This window comes from Phocoena phocoena, chromosome 4, assembly GCF_963924675.1.
Source record: "Phocoena phocoena chromosome 4, mPhoPho1.1, whole genome shotgun sequence".
Taxonomy (NCBI): domain Eukaryota; kingdom Metazoa; phylum Chordata; class Mammalia; order Artiodactyla; family Phocoenidae; genus Phocoena; species Phocoena phocoena.
The window spans coordinates 120,336,089-120,358,797 of NC_089222.1; the positions used below are offsets into that span (position 1 = coordinate 120,336,089).

At 39.5% G+C, this 22,709-nt stretch overlaps 1 protein-coding gene across 1 annotated transcript; it reads right to left on the bottom strand.

The window, feature by feature from the left end:
- Positions 1 to 243: 243 nt before the first annotated feature.
- BTG3 (BTG anti-proliferation factor 3) lies at positions 244 to 20,103 on the bottom strand. The gene is made up of 5 exons (XM_065876480.1): positions 19,987 to 20,103; positions 16,391 to 16,569; positions 11,739 to 11,876; positions 6,042 to 6,249; positions 244 to 915 (listed from the first exon to the last, which is right to left on the bottom strand). The coding sequence occupies exons 2-5, from the start codon at positions 16,561 to 16,563 to the stop codon at positions 676 to 678; spliced, it is 759 nt and encodes a 252-aa protein (XP_065732552.1). The 5' UTR covers positions 16,564 to 16,569; positions 19,987 to 20,103; the 3' UTR covers positions 244 to 675.
- Between the last annotated feature and the right edge of the window lie 2,606 nt (positions 20,104 to 22,709).

Consider the following 22,709-nt stretch of genomic DNA (forward strand, 5'->3'; position numbering starts at 1 on the left):
GTTGAAAGATGTTTCATTATATTTATATTTTCAATTATCTACTACTAACAAACTTTAGACGTTTTATATGTATCTTTTGATACTATAGCCTTTGGGAAAGGTATGGCTAATAAAAAGTCAATTTTTTAAAGAAAAGTTAAAATGGTTAGTTTTTTCTTTGCTAAATATTTAATTAAACATGGAAGTGAGATACCCTTTGCCCTTTCTCCCTTTTTATGCACAGAACAGAAGCACACATTGTCATGCCTCAAACTACTTTTTATTTGCAACTACATGATTTCACGCAATTCTTCTAAACAATGACATAAAATAGATTTCCTTGTGTATAAATAACTTACATACTCTCCATAAAGTAAATGCTCAAAGGTGCTAGAACAGATCGTCCACCCCTACAGTGTTCTCATATCCAACAGAGTTGATGCACAATATATAAATACTCAAGTCCAATATTAAAAACTCAGGCACTTGACTAACTTTAATAAAGTTTCTCAAACTATATCAATATATCTAAAGTGCATATATATTTTTTAAGAAAGATTATTCTCAATAACTTCTCTATAAAAATAAGTTTGATGGTTTAGCCCATCTAACTTGACTACTTTGAGTATGAACTTTTAATATGCAGTCAGGCTTATTCTACCTTCTCTCAACATGACACCAACAGAATCAAAGCAGCTAGTGAGGTGCTAACATGTGAGGATTAATCCAGTGATTCCGGTCACAATGCATTCCAGGAGGAGGTACCCATGTTACTGGAATTGGGCGATATGGTTTATTCTTCCTTCCCTGATTTGGATAACCAAATGGAACAGGAGGAGGGTAGTGACTTTGATGACCATTCCCTCGGTACATTCCTGGTTTTTTTCTGGGTAAAGGGTGCCACATTGGAAGAGGTGGGAATATCACCTCTGAAATCTGTAAAGAAGAGAAAACAGTAAGTTAATAAAAAGAAAAAATTAGTCATGTGTTATATAAAAACTAGGTGACCTTCCAGATTACTCATTAAAGAAAAACAAAATCACCCACCCACAACCCTAAGAGTAGGTCTAAGGCACATTACTACAATCAAGTCTAAATATGTTAAAAACCTCAAATATAATAGGTGATCAATCAGCGTTTTTTCACTAAATGAGTGAAAATGAATAAACTCAAACACAGCACTCTAAAGCAACCGGGTATTTTCTGGCTATTTCAACCAAAGAAGATGAAAACACAGAATGAACAGAAGCTTATAAGGACACATCATGTTTTAGACCACTGGTTTCCACAGCTGGCTAAAGAGTCACCTAAGAAGCTTTTAAACACAAAATGTTCATGGCCCAGCCCTGGTCTACTGAACAATATTAACAAAACTTTAGGAAGAAAGGCCAAGTATTTTGATGACACTGCAGGTGATTCTAATGTAGCCAGTTCAGCATTTTGGAAAACAGTCTTAGGTTATCCCATAAGTCAAGTGGGACATCAAGTTCACATCATTCAAAATGTTATCAGCAGTTTCAGACCTCTCTGCTCAGAATGCCACACCCTGTGACTGAGTTTCAGAGTTCTCTGATTTCTAATCTGCTCTTCCTAGCATAGGCATTTAAAAATTTATATTCTGTGTAACAGCACTGCATTCATGATAGAAAATTCAAAAGGTACAAAATTGTATACAGTGGAAAAAAGTCTCTTTATGTGATTACCAGCTACCCTCTCAGAGGCAGCTGACACTAATCAATTGTTTGATCATCTTTAGAGATATTCTGTGAATATACTTGGTATACATCTATATACACATTTATAAAAACTCACAAAATTCTGTATACTGCTTTTTGCACTTGATAAATACATCTCAGAGACATTCATCTCAGTACATAATGACTTTTTTGGTCATTTTACAGCTAGTAATGCAATGACTATGCCATAACTAAATTAACTGGTGTCTTGTTGATAGGCTGCTTTCAGTCTTTTAATATCAAAAAAACAATGCACAAAAGCAAACGAAACAATGCAGCAGTGAATAACCTTAGCACAGTTAATTCTTGATTATCTACAATAATGGGGAAATAAAGAATTTAGAGTTCAAACTAATTGACCTATACTACAAACCAGTAGCAAAGTGGAATGTTTTCATTTCTTTGTACATTGGGGTGTTGATAAGCTTTTAAAACTGTCAGAAAGACACAGTCCCACAGACAACCACTGATTTTTATCACCAGACTGAGTTTTCCCTGTTTGTGAACTTAATATAAATGGAATCATGTGGCATGTATTCTTTTGTATCTGGCAAAAAATTTTTTTTTGCCACACCGCCTGGCTTGTGGGATCTTAGTTCCCCAATCAGGGATCAAACCCGCGCCCTCCGCAGTAAAAGAGGGGAGTCCTAATCACTGGACCACCAAGAAATCCCCAGCAAAATTCTTTTGCTCAATCAGATGTTTTTTAGGTCCTTCCGTATTGTGTCTATTATTAGTTCTTTCTGTTTTAATGCTATTATCCTACTGTGTGAATGAATACACAATTTCCTCCCATTCACTTGTTAATGGGTATTTGGGTGGTTTTCCTTTTTTTAATTAAACGATTATGAAAAAAGCTGTTATAAACATTCTAATATGAGGCTTTGTAGATATTTGGTTTTTTTCATTTCTCTTGTTAAATACTTAGGAGTGGAACTGTTGGGTTATAGGGCAGATGCATATTTAACTTCGTAAATGCCAGTTTTCCAAAGTGGTTATACCATTTTACACTCCCATCAACAGTTTATGAATCCAGCTGCTTCACATCCTTGCCAACATTTGGTATTGTCAGACGTTTTAATTTTAGCCATTCTGGAAGTAGTGTTTCACTGCAGTTTCAATTTGAATTTTCCTGATGACAAATAAGGTTGAGCACCTTTTTCATTTGCTTACTGGCCATTTATATAACTTCTTTTGTACAGTGTTTATTCTCATCTTTTGCCCACTGTTTTTAATTGGATCATGTCTTTTATTATTGATTTATAGGAGTGATTTTTAAAGTATATTCTGGAAACAAGTCCTTTGACAAATATATGTATTAAGAATATTTTGTCCCAGTCTATGCTTTTGCCCATTTGTTTTCTTAATGGTTTCTTTTAATTAATTAATTTATTTATATTTATTATTTGGCTGCATGGGTCTTCGTTGCTGCGCGTGGGCTTTCTCTAGTTGCAGCGAGCAGGGGCTACTCTTTGTTGCGGTGCGTGGGCTTCTCATTGAGGTGGGTTCTCTTGTTGCAGAGCACGGGCTCTAGGCACAAGGGCTTCAGTAGCTGTGGCTTGCGGGCTCTAGAGCGCAGTCTCAGTAGTTGTGGCACATGGACTTAGTGGCTCCGCGGCACATGAGATCTTCCCAGACCAGGGATCGAACCTGTTTCCCCTGCAATGGCAGGTGGATTCTTAACCACTGTGCCATCAGGGAAGTCCCTCAAATTAGTTTTCTAATGTATGGTATCAGGTAGCAGTTAGGTTCACTTTTATTTTTTTTTAATATATAGATTATCCAATTGTTCCAGTACTAGTTCTTATATACTTACCCTACTGAATTGCTTTGGCACTTTTATTAAAAAAAAAAAAAAACGAAATTGTACATACATGGGTCTACTTCTGGGCTCTCTATCTGTTCCAATAATATATTTATATATCTTTAAATCATTATCACACTATCTTGATAAACATGACGACTTAATATTAGTGTGAGATCTCTGAGTTGATTCTCCTTTCTTTAAATTTTATCTAGAAAAAGCCTTTTGGGATTTTGATTGATAGCAAGTTGAAACTATAGATCAATTCGGGGAGAAATAACATAATTTTCATTCTTAATTAGTAGAATTATCTCTGGAGGTTCCTTTCAGAAAACACAGACCCCCCTCAGAGAACAAAGCTCGGAATTACTTTGCCCATACTTTGATAACCTCTTTTTTAAGGCTCTTGGTAATGCCAGGTTCAAGATGGAAAAATGTATAGGTAAAAAAGATTAAAGTGGACCATCTGCACCAGCTTTCTACACAATGATTTTAAGAGCTATGCTTCTCAGTCATGAAATGTTTTGTAAGTGAATATAATGTCAAGGAGAAAAGCACATAAAGGACAGTTCAATTTCTATGCCTTTCTGTTATAATTTTATCCTAATAGTCTTTTAACATAGGGGAAAACAAATACAATTTAATTTTAAAAGAAAATCTAAAAATTAAAGGTCAATTTACTTGAAAAAATTAGCAGCAATCACTTCAATTTGGAATTTACATTCTTGCTTTGCTGTGTAACAAATAAAATTCTTGAGGTAAAATTAGCACACACCTGAATGAATTCCAGGCAATTTAACAACTGTAATCTGTAGTACATAATACATCATACAGAGGAAAAATATGTCCAAAATATTTATGGCCATGGTCTTAAAAATGATCCCTGAATTACAAATATTATGTTTACTTATCTATATAGGGAATCTCTTGGGAAGAATATAAAAATAACTGGTAATGAAAACCTCCATGCAAGGGCACAAGACTGGTCATTGTGGGAAGAGGAGGACGTGTCACTATTATACTCTTTTTTTTTTTTTTAAATAAATTTATTTATTTATGGCTCTGTTGGGTCTTTGTTGCTATGTGTGGGCTTTCTCTAGTTGCGGTGAGTGGGGGCTACTCTTCATTGTGGTGCACGGGCTTGTCATTGCAGTGGCTTCTCTTGTGGCGGAGCACAGGCTCTAGGTGTGCAGGCTTCAGTAGTTGTGGCACATGGGCTCAGTAGTTGTGGCTTGTGGGCTCTAGAGTGCAGGCTCAGTAGTTGTGGCACACGGGCTTAGTTGCTCGGCGGCATGTGGGATATTCCCAGACCAGGGCTCGACCCAGTGTCCCCAGCATTGGCAGGTGGATTCTTAACCACTGCACTACCAGGGAAGCCCCTATACTCTTTCATACCGTTTCAACTTTTTGTTTTGTATTTTTTTTTAAAGCAGGTGCATATGTTGTAATATACACATATACATATACCCCTAAGAATGTGACAATCTTCAGAACTAAGCTTCCTCTCAAGCCTAGGAAGGATAATTTAACAATTAAAAAAAAAAAATAGGGCCTCCCTGGTGGCGCAGTGGTTGAGAGTCTGCCTGCCAATGCAGGGGACGTGGGTTCGTGCCCCGGTCCAGGAAGATCCCACATGCCGCAGAGCGGCTGGGCCCGTGAGCCATGGCCGCTGAGCCTGCGCGTCCGGAGCCTGTGCTCTGCAACGGGAGAGGCCACAACAGTGAGAGGCCTGCGTACCGCAAAATAAATAAATAAATAAATAAATAAATAAATAATTAAGAACTCAAAAATTAAGCTATACTGAAAGGATGTTCATTATATAAATGTATCCTGGATTTAAAGGTTCAGTTTCTCATACTCATGATACTCTGATTTCTTACTCATTAAGGTCTAAATTCTCATTTTAGCCCAAATCAAACCCTACCGGAAACCTGGTATGTTTAATTATGTCTAATTAAGGCCAAATTAATAAAAATAGGTATATTTAAAAATATACTCAAAATTAGAAAAACTACACGTACAGAATAAGGCTCAACTCAAAGGACTTCTTTAAATTTTAGTATTAATAGCTATATGACTCTTTAAATGTTAAAGCAAAGAAAGATATTGTTTTGGCTTGAGTGAAAAATTAAAGAATAATTTAGTGAGGTTTCTCTTTAATTATAGAAAGGGAAAGAACATGAAAGTTAGGTACAAATTGGAAGTGTTAAAGGCTACAAAAAAATGAGTAGCTATTTTTGAATGCAATAAGGATTTTTAAAACATCAGGAATGTTTTATCACCATTATTTTTCTATTGTTTTTACAATGTATTCATCCCACTTATTTAGTAAAGCAGACCTTTGATAATATGACTCAGGATGCCTATTTCATCTCAGAGGTAGCAGCTTCCCCTTAGCGTGGGAAGGCAAGAACTGTGATCCAGAATTTCAACTCAGAAACTGGGCAACATAAGCAGGACTACCTAGAATGCCCTTGCAAGCCTTGCTCATGACCTTCAATATGGAGCCACTTCATAGTTACCTGGTACACGGGGCTGGGGGTCGCAGCCACTGAATTGGGTTTCACTTCTACTTCCTTACTTGTTTCTTCATCTGAAGAAGAGGACCCTGAATGATAATCAGAGGTAACCTTATCAAGGGCCCTGGTCACTTTCTTGGAAATCTCATCCTTGTTCTCATCCTCATTTTCAAAGCTGGCAACAATGAATGCGTTGTTTTTCTCTCCATACCTAAGAATAAAAAAACCAAAAAACTTACACACCTTGAAGTCACATCAACAAAGCAGGGAATGTCCACAAAAACAACTGAACAGGTCTGGACATGCCATCAGTTCCAAGCAAAGAAGGAACCCTCCCAGAACTTGATTCTACATCTATAGTATCCTAACCCAGCTCCATGCCAACAGGCAGGCCACAATTTTCTACTCCTGGTCTATTAAAGTACAAATAAAAAGTGACCTCATTCTCTTTTCCAATTTTCTTTTCTACTGCCTCCTGACAAAATTAGTTGTCTACGATATCAGAGAAACTCATTGTTTTGATTACATTTTTGTACGTACCACTGAAACTGGCCATACAGAACTTTCTAACAAATTTTTAACTGACCCTTATAACAGATCCTAGTAATTCAAGTCAAAAATCAACCAGACATTTCCTATGGGATTTACTTTTACCACGATTAAATAAAAAAGAGGCCTCTGTTTCCTATATCCACACTGACAAAAACGAGAACTGAGGCAATTGTTGAAGTACTACTGTTGAGGAAAATAAAAAGATTTTGCTTGAATTATACTGCTGATTTCATAGAGATTCCTATGATAAATGCTTACCCCCATCTTATTTTTTTTAAATTAAGCAAACGTTTTTATCCTTCCAAAACATTTTTAAAGCTTTGATCTAAGAAAAATAATTGTCAGAACATGTAACTTCGGCTGTTGGGTACTAGAAAAAAGGAAAATAAATTCTGCAATGAGGGAAAATAGCACAACACACAGTAAAACTAGGAGTTTTCATTGAGAGGACAGAGGAGAAACCCACAAATCTATTCAAATAGATTGCACAACATAATATGAAACAATTTCTAGGAAGTGTTAGGACAAAGGAAATGAATTGTTAAGCAGTCTTACATAGCATGTAATTAAAGTTAAACAAAGTGATTCTAAGCTTAAAAATATAAAAACATCAACAGAAAATAGGGTTAATTGACTGATGTCAATTAATTTCATTCATGATAATTCTTATCTCAAATTATTTCTGAATCAGGATTGTATCTACAATTAAGTAAAAGGCCTAACTGCAACAAAGCCTTTGAAAGTTTAAATGGCAATCAAGTAGTCTCACAGGTGAGTTCTGTTTCTTTCAACTGTGCTATCTTCCTTTCTCATAGGCTGGATGAGGCCATAAATGCAATCTAAATACGGTACATAATTTCCTTTTCTATTCTTTTTCAGTCTCTCTCATAAAAGGAGTTGCTGCAGGATGGTGGAAAGAGCACTAGACATGTTTCTGGTTCTGTTCTGTCATTAACTAGCTCTGTTACCAGGTGCAAGTTATTTAATCTCTCCCGGCCTTAGTTTCCTATCTGCAGAGTGAGGAAGCTGAAGATAGCTGGATAGTGGTTAGTCTTCAGCTGGTGATTCTTCTTAGAAGATGCCTGAACAGTGGGAAGGGTTCTTCACAACACAGAATTCATGAAGTATAATTTCAAGATTACTTGGCCTTGGGTTGTAGCAGTGGAAATCTACCCCTTGGTCCTCTCCAGGTTTAAAGACGCAACAAATTTCAATAAAATCAAAGGTTAATTCATATATTAATACCAGCAGTATTAACAATGGGCTTAGGCCTACCTTCAGTATTGCCCATTAATGGAGTCAAAATTCAAGCAAAACAGAAAGGCAAGAAATTTGAGAAAAATCCCTGCCTCTGTAGAAACAGAAATCTAATCCAAGGGCAGACATCTAATGATTGAAGGATCAGCTTTATTAACTCAGGTTTCTTCGACACTCAAGCTCAGTTAGGTTCTGCATTTTTCCCGTGGTAGTATTTTGGTATGAGGGCTCTCTTCAGGGTAAGTGAAGCTACTTACTATATTACTGTAACATTAGAATGTGCAGTTAATTCCTCAGAATTCGTAATGGACAACTTTTAAATTTTCCAAATTTCAATGACACACTGCTAAAACATTCAGGTCTACTGAGTTAATTTGAAACAAATCAATAGTATCTATTGCTCTTTATCAGGAAAAGAAAGGATTACAGAAATTACGAACAAACACACCAAAAAGTGTAGAATACTGAGTAGATAATAAAGCTGCCAGCTATTTGCAGGCCTTCTTATAGGATCTGTTGTCTATTCAGTATCTTCTAAAATATTTCACTTAGTGAAATATTTCTAACTATATAACACTTTGCACTCTTCCAATATTTATCCTGATGGAGTAACTATGAAGAATGTTCTCTTTGAGTGCATTTCAATTTTTTTCATAACCTTAGTCTTTAGTATACCAATGAGTTATTATTTTTAATGACTCAGATATTTATTCAATTATATAACTGCTATATCAGCTTTAATTTTCAGAATAGTTCCAGTTTTGGTCCAAAAGCACTAATATCTCAGTCTCCTCTGTTAATTTATAGCAATTACCTCTACCCAATCACTAACAGGTCTTTCTTTCTGGGATTTCTATCATTACTGAATGAGCACTCATATTCTGAAAATATCAATAATTTCTATTAACTGTGAAAAACCTCACATCATAGCCAATTTGGAGCAAAATTCTGATCATATATAAAATAATTAGAAGGCTACTGAATGCAAAGATTTTGTTATATTAACAAGACTAAAGCACAGTAATTTTTTATTATCTGGCATCATCAAGTAATGAAGTATCCACTTAAGTAGAATGTCCATGTAACTAAAGCTTTTATCTTCAGGTACCAAGATGTAGTTTAAGCATTTCAAATAAATATGTCCAAAATGTTTATATAATTAGCCAACTTCATAAACATCCCTGGATATGGAAACTTTTCCCTAATGACTTAAGATCGTTGTATTAAGTATTCATTATTTGATGTTGTGATAATACATTTGGGTCAACTCTTTTGCTTTTTTGTTCCTGCCTCTATGTCAGACAATTATTTTTTTTTGTAGCTTTATGACAACAGTATCCTGGGGGATTGGTTCCAGGACCATCCCTGCCTCCCTCCAATGCCAAAATCTGTGGATGCCCAAGTACCTTAAATAAAATGGCATGGTACTTGCATACAAACTATGCACACCCTCCCATACACTTTAAATCATGTCTAGATTTACTTATCATATCTAATACAATGTAAATGTTATATAAATAGTTGCATGGCATGGCAAATTCAAGTTTTGCTTTTTAGAACTTCTTTCCCCCCCTCCCCCCAAATATTTTTGAACTAAAGTTGGTTGAATGCATGGATGTGGAACCCTCAGATACAGAAGGCCAACTGTACTAGGAACAATCCCCTTTCAAATGCCACGTAATTTTTTATGGGCTGAAAAACTACACAACTAACTTAAAAGAACTGTGTGTTAAGTAAGAGTAAATCATGATCAAAGTGTGGGCCTCATAAAAAGTAAACATTTCAATATAGTAACTTTGTGATAGCTATTTCTTGTATACAGAGGTCTTCTGCAGGGATTCATTCAGTGGTCCAAGTCTATAAAACAAAGTCTGATCCTGGCCTACGGTAAGTGCTTAATTAGTCCCAGACTCTAAAAATGTTTGACGTTCTTAGACCAAAAATTGAGGTATCTTGCTCTTCCTTTTTCTGAGAAATAAGTATTGGAGAATCTACTACCTACACCCGGTTTCCCAAAGCAATAAGCTTATATAAGCCACCAGCTTATATCAAGCAGCTCCAGGGTGGTCCAGAAAATTGTTGTAGGATTGCCATGTATTTTTCCAACATGTCTTCACCACCACTTTCATTGCTGGAGATCAGGTCAAAGGCTATGACCACCTTTGGAACATATTAGGGTTGCATCAAACAGCACCTCTACTATAATCAATGGGTGAACTGTACCTTTAAACCAAAGAGAAAACCCTAAAGGAACAGCTGTAGGAAATTACTCACAGGGGTTCCATGCATCTATTTATCCTGTTCCTCCTGCCTGGAAATGTCCTTCCAACCTTGTCACCTAGTCAACTGCAACTCATCCTTCCCCACTCAGCTCAAGTATCACCTACTCTACAGTCAGCCCTCCATATCCATGGGTTCTGCATCCATGCATTCAACCAACCACAGACCAAAAACATTTGGGGAGAAACAATCCAGAAAGTTCCTAAAAGCAAAACTTGAATTTTTTTCAATTCAAGCAACTATTTACATAGCATTTGCATTGTACTTACAACTATTTACACAGCATTTACATTGCATTAGGTACTATAAGAAATCTAGAGATGATTTAAAGTATATGGGATGTTATGCATAGGTTATATGCAAATACTACACTATTTTATATAAGGGACTTGAGCACCCGAGGATATTGCCTCTGTGTGTGTGCATGTGGCCGGGGTGGGGGCATGTTCTGGAACTAATCCCTCACCAATACCAAGGGCTGACTATAGTCTTTCCTGAGGCAGTGAATTTCTCCTTTGTGCCACCAACTACTGCATTTTGTACATAATTGTATTATAGCACAAATCACACTCTGTTGTAATCTGCTTTTTCTTTCTTCTCCCTTATTACACTCTGAACTACCTGAATGTCACTTTCATTTTTTAAAAACCCTACAACTAAGAATGCCTGGTCCAAAATGAGTATTTTTATTTTATTTATTTATTTATCTGTTTATCTATGGCTGTGTTGTGTCTTTGTTGCTGCGCGCGGGCTTTCTGTAGTTGCGGGGAGCGGGGGCTACTCTTCGTTGCGGTCCATGGGCTTCTCATTGCAGTGGCTTCTCTTGTTGCAGAGCATGGGCTCTAAGCACGTGGGCTTCAGTAGTTGCAGCACTTGGGCTCAGTAGTTGTGGCTCGCAGGCTCTAGAGCACAGGCTCAGTAGTTGTGGCGCATAGGCTTAGTTGCTCCACAGCGTGTGGGATCTTCCTGGACCAGGGCTCAAACCCGTGTCCCCTGCCTTGGCAGGCCGATTCTTAACCACCGCACCACCAGGGAAGCCCACAATGAGTATTTTTAGAATGAAGTTCAATTAGATTTCATACCTAACACTCACTTTTTACAATTCTGCTCATTAGGAGACAAGAAATAATTTCCATTATGAAAATAAAACCATGAAAATATCACTCAGCCACTTAAAAACCAAAAAGGGGGAGGGAGGCAAGAGTAGAAACAAACAGAAACAGAAATCAACCAAAAGTTAATATCCAGTATTATTTGGGATTAGCGTCTTTCCTAATTTGAAGAGGGGAAAGACAAGGGCACCACCAATGAAAGAAGATATAATTGACCTATAGGGAGTCTAGGTGTCTAAATTCTACAATAGAGTTCTTGGTAAAGCTCTAAAAAAAAACCCTGCTCTATCAGTTTTTGAGTTTCTTTAGCTGTAAAACAGGAATGTAACCAGTCTTTCACTATCACCTCTAAGAAGAATAGTTTACAAAATTCACAGCTGAGAAAGCCAAACAACCAGCTCCTGGCTATAAAAATACATGTGTAGGCAGTACCTGAGAGAATTTCATAAAATCAGTTCCAGCATGGTAATCAGTTAAGCTGCCAAACTCAAGAACTCACCGACAGCACACCTCACATGGGTCCACCCATAGAGTGAGTTCCTTTGGCAAGCCCAGGTCACTGTACAAAATGCAGCTGTTCTCACACGCTTTCAGGACATCAGGATCAACTCTCTGAAACTTATTGACACGAATGCATCTACAACAAAGTGGAGTAATGTTAATAGCTTTAAATAAATGTAAATCAGAAACTTTGTTATATCTATTAGTTTTTGCCAACATGAATTTAAAAAAATTAAATGAACCCTGGCAAAGAACCCAGGAATATCTATCCTAAATAGATAATAAATCTGAACTAAAGGCAAAGAGGCAACAGCATCATCAAGACTACCCAGCCTGGTGGAAAGAAGAGTCTGTGTGAGCACAGGGAAATCACTAGAACTGGCTCTACTTCATTTCACACAGAAACTACTCAATCTCACACGTACATTAAATGAGCAAGGAGTATGAAAGTTGCAAGAAATTACTTAGAGCTTTGAAGTAAAAGTTTTAATAGGTCAAATTCCTATATAACAAAATCTCCAACTCACAAAAGACCTCGACCAATGGTTCAAATAATATTTGGAAATTCTTGTGACAAGTTTTGATCTGTTGTTACCTTGCTTAAGAAGGGTATCCTATGCCTTACCTATAATTGTTCTCTAAATACCGAATCAGTCAAGGACACAGAACCATTCATACCATGTACTTAAGATTAAAATATAATCCAGGGACTTCCTTGGTAGTTCAGTGGTTAAGAATCCGTCTTCCAATGCAGGGGATGCGGGTTTGGTCCCTGATCGGGGAACTAAGACCTCACACCGCAACTACTGAGCCGGTGCACTCTGGAGCCCGCATGCCGTGATGAGAGAGAAGCCCGCGCACCGCAACAGAAGATCCTGCATGCCACAACTAAGACCCGATGCAGCCAAATAAATTAATTAGAAAAAAAATCCAAAAGTGTTATTGGCTTATTTCACTTAACCTCTGTTACTCGAGTTTTCTTTCTTTTTTTTTTAAGTTATCGAAAGAGAGAAAAAAATTCTAAACCACTAAAGACTGTTCCTTTTTTTTTTTTGGTCGCACCACATGGCTTGCAGGAATCTTAGTTCCCCAACCAGGAATCTAACCCATGCCCACAGCAGTGAAAGCACAGAGTCCTAACCACTGGACTGCCAGGGAATTCCCATCTGTTCCAATTTTTCTAACCTAAGAAATACCATTCACAGCTACCTATCAGAATGCTCAAAGATGGTTCTCAGTATGAATGCAAAAATACCTATTAAAATAAGTATTCTGCTTACATAGAGAAACGTTAGCTACAATGAAAGTATTTATTGCCTACAGCTAAGAAATCAATCAAGAGAACCCAGGTTTTAGTATGAGTCCTGAGTACTAGTATTATTAGGTGAATTTAGATTAAGTCATTTTACTTCTCCAAAAATATGGAAAATATAAGTTAACTGACAAATACTGATTATATCACTAAATACAATACTGTAACATCAACAGAATAAGGTACTATTTAAATTTTTTTTAAGTTTAATTATTAGTTAATTTCAACTTTCATTTAAAACAGTGAAAAAAGTTCTCATTAGGTAATAGCTAATATGTATTTCTAAATAATAATAACAACTCTTTTTGAAGGTTTACCATGCAATGGAGAGTCTTCTGAATGCTCTGCATGTACAGGCATACCTCAGACATTGCAGGTTTGGTTCCAGACCACAGCAATAAAGCGAGTATCTCAATAGAGCTAGTCACACAAATTTTTGGTTTCCCAGTATAAATAAAAGTTGTATTACAGTACACTGTAGTCTATTAAGTGTGCAATAGCATTATGTCTAAAAAACAATGTACATAGCTTAATTAAAAACTACTTTATTGCTAAAAAATGGTAACCATCTGAGCCTTCACCAAGTCTTTGTAACAGTAACACCAAAGATCACTGATCACAGATCACCAAAACAAATATAATAATGAAAAAGTTTGAAATACTCTTAAGAATTACCAAAATGTGACACAGAGACACAAAGTGAGCAACTGCTGTTGGAAAACTGGCACTGACAGCCTTGCTCAATGCAGCTGCACAAACCTTCAGTTTATAAAAAACGCAATGTCTGTGATGCACAGTAAAGCAAAGCACAATAAAATAAGGTATGCCTATGTTAACTTTTTAAATTTTCACAATGATCCTGTGAGTTAGATACTATTTTCTCCACTGTAAAAAAGAAAGGAGGCAGAGAGAGTTTGAGTAACTTGCCCAAAATTACACAGCTAGAAAGTAATGAATCCAGAGCTCAGATCCAGACGAGATGCCAAAGTTCACTTTATTAAACAACCCTATTATGCCTGTACTTATCATAACATCACCGTTAACAATTTAGCAAATTCAGAGTAAAAAAAAAAATATTTTAAGCCATGTAAGATACTCTTTATTCCTTTCTATAAGATGGTCCTATGTTATAGATTCTTAATGTTGTGTAGGTTGATTCAAAAGTCCCACGTGCACCAGGATCAAAAGCAATTAAGTGTAAGGTAGACCTTAGATGTATGTGTTTGTTTTTTTTATCTACAATGCGGGAGATGTAGGCTCTAAGCTTAAAAACATATATGTAAATATAGATGCTTAAATAGAGACTCGCTTCAACAAAATTTGCATACCTTACATATTTTTATGCTATTTTTTTCACTCTAGATACTGCGACGATTTACCCATTAACCACTCTGCAAAAACAAGATTTTAAAAGCTGCATAAAAATAGTCCATTGTTTACTTAATGTTGACAGTGTAGCGCTTTCCAATTTTTTTGCAATTATAAAGTGTAAGAAATATCCATATTCATACATATTTGTCTGCATTTCTGATTATGCTTCTAGAATAGATTTTAGGAGATTTACTTTTCAAAGACTGAATATTTTTATAGATCTTGATAATGTTACCAAATTGCTCTTATTTGTATAAGAGAAACATACCTCCCTGCAGAGAAACATACTAATTTATAAAAACTTTAGAAGAAAAAGAACTTTACGGATTGAAGAGTCTACTAACCCTGGTTAAGCCTATAGTCTATTCATTTTTATAAAAGAAACGACCCACAATTAACTCTAATAGTTTTCTACTTCAAAGACGGCTTCAAAATGACTCAATAATGATACTTCTGATTATATGCCAATTTAATCCTGTGGATAACTTTTTTCCTCAAGTTTTTAGAATTAATGGAAATAAAATTGTACACTGTCTGACCTTTAAGCATTTACTTGATAGTGTCTCCTTTTTCAGTAATAGTACGGTGGCTTGGCACTTCCAAAAGCCTTAGTCCAATGTCAATTATATCAGTGTAAAAAGCTTGAACAGCTCTAATTCACAAAAGCTGTTCACTCTATCAGAAATGAAGATGTGCAGAAAAAATTAAGAGAATCAAGTGAGAGGATAAAAAACAGTAACTTGAGTGCTTTATATAGAACATCCACATTTCTACTTTCACTCACCACATTTTCCAATATACTAGGAAACCTCTTTGGATAGAAATGAAGAGGAAAATATATCAATTACTTTGATTCTTTTCTTTTCAACAGATCATATGCTCACCTGGCTTTTAGCAAATGAGAACTAAACAAATCATGTTTTCACCTCCCTTGCACACTCCGTGAACAGTCTTACCCTTTCAAGAGCTCAGCGACTGAAAGGAAGTGCTTTTTACTGTGAAGGGCTGATTTGTGGAGGAATCTTTGGGGACAGCAATATGCATAAATAAAAGAATTTCTGTATTCATGATAGTCACAACTGTTCCACTTTTATTTTTTTGGTCACATCCACAAATGGGGCATGGTTTGAACAGCTGAGTTTAGCAGAATATTCTCAACTCGGGTTCCCAAGTAGTCACATAAATACTAAAGAGTGAGCATGCCAGAACATGTTTTACAGGAGGCTGCTCTTCTTTAAACTGTAAATGTAACATAAACCACAGTACAAAAGATAGCTGGGAGTGAGAATTGCCTTCACTCTCAGAGACAAGGCTGTGGGAGGACTGTGGTATACAGAAAGCTCATAAGAATTTAGAGTCAGTGAGACCTGAATTCAAATCCCAGAGCTAATATTTACCAGTTGTGAATCATAGGTAAGTTACCTTCATCTATAAAATGGTTACAATGGCTTCTACCACAACGAATTATGCACAGTACAAATGAAATTATTCCTGTGTCAAGAACATGTTAGGTGTCTAATAATCTTAGTTCTCATTTGCCAAAAAACTTCTAACACGTAACATGTAATTTACTTTTAAATACAAGGAACTCATTTCCCTCAACCCTTACCATGCCCCCTTTTAAGTGATAGTTTTAGGGGTTCTCTACAATTGGGAAAGCCCTCAACTACCTGTGATACTTAAAGAAAAACACTCAGGAACCACACTATGACCACAAGACTAACTCCCATGAGCCTATACTATTGGCCCCCCAAGTCCAGGCAGTGGGACTCGAACAACGAATACTTGTATTTTAAAGTGAATAAGGAAAAAATAAAACTGACACACTCCTGAGTTGGGTATTTTGCAGATAAACTGTGAAAGGCATGTACTGGACACACCCATCATTCCTCTGGCCTGGCACTCATTTGAGGAGCTGATCCGCCTCTTCATTTAGTCCAATCTAACTGTCCAAGCTATTCCTTTACCTGTAGGCCTGTCCTTTTGATGGTTTTTCCGGATACCAGTGATTTTTATATTTTTCTTGAAGTATTAGAGTCAATTTCTCAGCAAACCTCTCGACTGCTTCTTTTTTCAACTTATCATGTTTTCGAACTAGCCTTGTGAAAAAGAAGACTACGGCAGCAATTTCGTTCTTCATCTTTCCCTGCAAAGATAAAATAGTTTTTCTCAAAAAACCAAAACATCAAAACTTGAAGATAAAGCTTGCAAAATATCCCTCCTTTACAGCAGCACCCCTTCCTCCTTCTAATTTTATCTTGTTTCACTGGTTCATATCTGGAGTAGGGAACAGTCACTAATTTATGACATAAAGACCTTATTATAAAATACTGTTCAAGAGTCTTATCACCTAGCTTTGTAAAGGAGTTCAGTAAAGAGAGCACACCAAATTGCTCCTGTTAGCTAAAATAAAATCAGAGATATCACTCAAAGAGAAGCATTACAATGATACCATTATATAGTTTTTACTTAAATGTGTCAATATTTAGCTACAATAATTCAAGTTTAAAGTTCTATGAAATAACTTGTATTTTAAAACATAAAAAAGTCCACTTTAAAATCCAGTATTGTAGAGCCACTACTTTGGCAGTTCCTAAAAAGGTCAGATATATAGCTACCATATGACCCAGCAATTCTACTCCTAGCTCTATACCCAAGAGAAATGAAACCATATGTTCACACAAAAACTTGTACACAAATGTCCACAGAAACATTATTCATAACTAAAAAGTAGAAATAAACTAAATGTTGATCAACTGATAAATGGACAAATAAAGTGTAGTATATTATTCAGCAACAAAAAGAAATGACATGCTGATATGTGCTACAACATGTATGAAACTTGAATACATTATGCGAAGGGAAAGAAGCCAAAAGACCAAATACTGTATGACACCAATTATATGAAATGTCCAGAATAAGCAAATCTATATAAACAGAAAGTAGATTAGTGGCCTAGGGGTAGGAGGATGGGGGGGAAGGAGTGATGTCAGTGAGTATAAGATTTCCTTTTGAGGTGATGAAAATGTCCTAAAATTGACTGTGCTGATGGTTGTACAACTCTGTGAATGTACTAAAACTGAAGACCTGTACATTTTAAATGTGTGAATCGTATAGTATGTGAATTATATTTCAATAAAGCTGTTATACACAAAGAAAAATCCATTATCAAGCTTCTGTAAGCACTCTTTCAAGAACAGAGATATATTTACCTAAAAAATATGACCAAAAAACCCCAGCTCTATCAAAACATATTTAAGAGAGTGGAAATTCAGGGTCATTCACAGAAAATCTAAAAGAAATAATCAGAGATTCAGCTGCATATTGGAACTGCCTCAAGAAGGGCTCTTTTTAAATGACAGATCTGATTTATCACTGATTAATGCATAAAGGCAAAAACCTTGTACTGGGATTGTTTCGATGTATATTCTGTCTTTGCTTGATGAGCTCATTTATTTGGCTGCTGTAAGTAACTTGGAGTTATTCAGATGCTGCGTTTATTAAGCAACATCACCTTTTCAGAGCCAATTATTAAAGACATACAGCCCCTGTTACGTTTAGTGCAAAAATTGACCAACCCAGCCTATAGTTTGTGTTCTTTCACATTTAAAAAATACAGCTGATTCTGTTAGCTTCCTTTTTCTTTTCTCAAAGTTGCTCTTAAAGTCCGTCTTCATAAGATTCCTTTCCTCCTTGTGCAAATTCAAACAAGGGACCTCAGTGTGAAATAAATTCTATATGTTATTTGAGAGGTGTGCTGGCAGCCATGGCCACCCTGATGCTAGATGGGAAGACACCCAGACCTTCCTCCTGGAAACCCTAGAATGCCAAGTCTACCTTCTATGGCCAGCTGCACACAACCCCAGCCCTCCACAACTGCTGTGCAGCCTCTTCCTGAAAAAAAGTCAGCCATTTCCACTTATAAAGCTATATTTATACTCCACCACGTTATGATGGAAAAGAAAACCCACTGCAATTTAATACATGGTTTGGGATGAAACTTGCTGATGGAACTCCATTAGCCTCCACCCCACCAAAGAAAACTAGAAAGGTACTCAATCCCTAACTAGCTCATTCTCCTTATTCATTAAATTGGCCAACTATGTTCCACATATCTGAGTTTTGTTTTCCTTTTATTTTTTCTTCTCTGTTTCATATCAAAAAATAAAAGGAAGAAAGGAAGGAAAAGAACCACTTAGTGGTGGCTTTGGGTTGTAACACAAGATGAGTCATATGGAATTACTTTTTTTTTTTTCAGTTTGAGGGAATGATGCCTGGAAGAGCTGAGAATTTAACCCACCTCCACCGGTCAGTATTCTAGGAGTACCAAAAGGGCAGCCCTAGAGGGGAGAGTTATGAGGTCAGGGAGAGAGAAACCAGAAGCCAGCAGGGCCAAGAAGCCCTTAGGCGCCCCGAGTAAGTCGCCGCAATTTCTCCACCCACACTCGGAGCGAAAAGCTCCCATTTTAAACATCGCACGGTGACGTCATCCTCGGACGTAGTCACCGAGGCGGCTGCCCCTCAAGTTCTACTTTGTTCCACAGGGTCCTCTGCTCACGGCGGCGGGGAGAGAACCCAAAGGAAAACCCAGTCCTGCCTTCCAGGAGTTCATAACTTTGTACTTTTCCCTCTCTTGTAACGAAGAGCTTCATCGCGGCCGTTTCTAGAAACAAGTATTTCTCCCGACAGACGTTCCCAAGGTTGAGGAAGGGGGGGTGGCGGGGGGAGGTCCCGGCCGCGGGGGGTGACGAGCCCTCGACCAGGCTCCGCGGCGACACAAAGCGGGCTCTGGACCCCGAGCGACAGGATTCCCACGGGGCCGGGAGTTGGGCTTTGTAAGCCATCCAAGCCTGCTGCTCGGCACTCGCGCTTGGGTTTGAAGAGCGCCGGGTGAGTAGGCACCAAACGTCCCCACCCACTCTTGGAAGAACGGCCTGCACGCGCGTCCAACTTCTGCAATCGCGGGTTTTCCTGAGTTAAGGGGGCAGCGCCCCGAGCCCCCTTCCCTTCCTCCCGCGAACAGCCTCGCAGGGTCCGCAGCCCCCAGGAAGGCTCCAGCCTCCGGCAGCTCCGGGTTCAAGGACCGGGCTCCCCTCAGGCGCGACTCCCCCCCGCCCACCCAGACAGCGAGCCGGATTCCCGGCTCCAGAAAACCCACAGACGCGGAGGGGGAGGGGGCGTGGGCAGGCGCAGGGCTGTCGCCCACCGCGAGCAGAAGGTAACGCGCGGTGAAAACGTGGCAGGAGCCTCGAGGCGGCGTCTCCTCCGTCGCGATGCCGCTGAGGGTCCCGCGGAAACGCTCGCGGGCCGCCCCCCTCCGTCCCCAGCCCTTCCTTCGCGCCGGGCCAGAGCCGATGCAAGCAGGTTCGACCCCGCACTCCTCCTGGTTCCCCCGCGCGCTGCCCGCCCGCGAGCCTTCGACGTGGCCGCAAAGGCGCCCGGACCACCCTCCTCCCGAAGCCCTCAGCCCCACCATGTCCGCCTCCTCCCGGCCCGGTCTCCTCACCGCCGCCGCCTCCGCTCTGGGGCCACAGATTCCCTCCTGGCCGGGAACCGAGGGCGCCGCCTCAGCGGGCCGGCGCTCGGCGGCAGTGAGCGCGGCGAGCCTAGTCTGGCGCGTGCAGCTCCCGCGTCGTCGGGCGGCCGAGCGCGCTCTGAGAGGGCGGGCTGGTGGGCGCGCGCGCGCGCGAGCGAGCAAGCGAACGCTGCTCTGAAGCGGCGCGCGGGGGGCTCGCGGCCCGGAAGAGGGGAGGGGCGATGACCCGGGAAAGGGATGGCGCCGCGCGGGACCGGCTCGCGCTCCTGGGGGGGAGGAGCCAGAGGCAGGGCTTCGTCGACGTCCCGCCCCCAAGGCTCCGGCCTCGCTGTGCGAGGCTCGAAGCGCCTTCAGTCTTGCGACGCGCTGGCGGAGCTTCGGGTCAGACGGCGAGGGCCGCAGCACCACTTCCCTCTTCGGGAAGGAACGGCGCTGAGAGCTGAGCGGACCCTCGCCAGCCCGCCCTACCTGCTGCAGCGTCTTCGGGGGTCGCGTGGGCCACTTCCCCTCTGCTGCCTGGGCCTCTGCTTCCCCGTCTCGTTTCTCCTTGTCGCCCTGCGCCCTGACACCCTCCGGCCGGGAGGGCGAATACTAGACCCTGCTCTGTAGAGGTCCAGTTCTCTAGACCTGGGGCTTCGGGGGCGGGTTGGGGGGCGTGGGGGTCTACACAGATCAGACGGAAGGCGGACTTTGCCTTTGTGGACTGATGCTGTTCCTTGCTGTGATAGTTACGGGCACGTCAGCTGTGCAGCCGCCTTGTGATCTTTCAGTTTGTTTCGAAGTCCTAGTTGGGCCCCTCCCTGGCCGGGCTGGTGGCTCCCTCAGAGCAGGGACTGCCTCCTGTTGACCCTTGTGTCCCAGCTTGGCACTGAGTACAGTGTCTTGCACAAAGGAGGGGCTGCAGGGATGTTGGCTGAATGAAACCTTCAGAGTCCAAGCTTTCTATTTCCCAGCCACTTCTAGTCAAGGACTTCCAGATACAAAGCTTAATCTTTGAACAAATACAAATGTGGAAAAGGTACGTTAACTTTATGAAAAAAAAGAGGAACATCTTTTCAACCTTTTGTATTGAACTGGCGCCATGGTATTAGTTTTGTGAAAGCACTTTAATACATTAAACAGGCCAGAAAAGGACAAGATATTTCTACTTTTTTTTAATTAAAAGAGAGCCAGCTTTCACTGTTTCTAGCCAAAACATATTGTAAATTACTCAAGAAATGATTGTTCAAGTTATACGTTGACCAGATATTTCACTGCCTGCTATGCCTGGGAGCATGTTTTCAGCTCAGTTCTATGAATATTTAAAATTTGTGTTACTGATGGTGAGTATAGCCTATTCGCAATTCAAAACGTTAATGCTTTTAGCAGTAAAAAATATGCAATTCCCAAACCAGTACAATAAACTTTATTTGTATTAAAAAAAAAAAAAGTATACTGTTCTACCCAGAGCTGCTCACTGGTCAATTTAAGGAGGATACTTATATTCACACCCTAGTCTATTCTAGGAGATATGAAGGTGTTTTCATTCTAATCTCATAACACTCTGATTGAGGTTATTTTACTGATGAAGGCTTTTCTCTCTACAATTTCATAAAGTAGCTAGGCAGGGCTTCCCTGGTGGCACAGTGGTTGATGCAGGGGACGCGGGTTCGTGCCCCGGTCCGAGAAGATCCCACATGCCACGGAGCGGCTGGGACCGTGAGCCATGGCCGCTGAGCCTGCGCATCCGGAGCCTGTGCTCCACAATGGGAGAGGCCACAACAGTGAGAGGCCCGCGTACCGCAAAAAAACAAAAAAACAAACAAAGATAGCTAGGCAGTGACAAACACTACTCAGAATTTGTCCAGAAATTTCTAAAGCTCAAGATTAGTATTTTGTGTGATGTTTATAAATCTGTGACCCGCATGGCCCAGTCTTACTTAGAGCACTACTCTACTCAAAACACACAGGCAAGTACCTGAAACCTAATTTCAAAATACAAAAAATTCTTATAGCCTGCGAAGCAGATAAATAACAAACAATGGATCTTAAACACTTCTCTTTTCTCTCTCATCCACTGTTCTCACACAAGGTAGCTGCTTGTGTGCCTGTCTTTCAAAATGCCCTACTCTTCTCCAGTCCTGGCTGCGTGCTTTGGATCTTTCCCCCCAGCTCTCTTTCCTCCTAATTCAGAACCACACAAGCCCAAAAGAATTGGTCTCAAGTCAGGACCCTCCTCTTTAGGAGGCTGGAAAAGGGGAGCAGAGCTGATACAAACAGTTACCCATTAATATGGATTTTTCCTTTCACAGTTTCTTTCTTTTCTCAGCTAACTCTAAATGTTCACTAAGATCGTGTGTTAATAGATGTAGTTTGCTTTTAGCACAGGCTGTTTCTTTGGAAAATGAGCCACCTAAATAGGGCAGGGCCTCTATAATCCCATACATCCTGTGGTTGTATCACAAAGTCACAGAGACCACGACTCAACAATCACCAAAATCTATGAATAGCTTCCAAAATCAGGACTTATTTTTTCGCTAAATAAGTGTAACTCTTTCAAATCTGTTATTCCTTTTGAGCTCAGAGAAGTTCAGCATTGAAAACAGAACAGTGTCAGGCAACACCTTCTCAATCCACATGTGTCAAGTTTGAATCTGAATACAAAACCACCCACTTTTATAGTGGACAGGGAGAGTTCTGTTATGTAACATCAGGGGAAAGTGTGCAGCCTTTGGGGGCCTTTGGAGGTCTACCAAGTGGGATTTAAGACT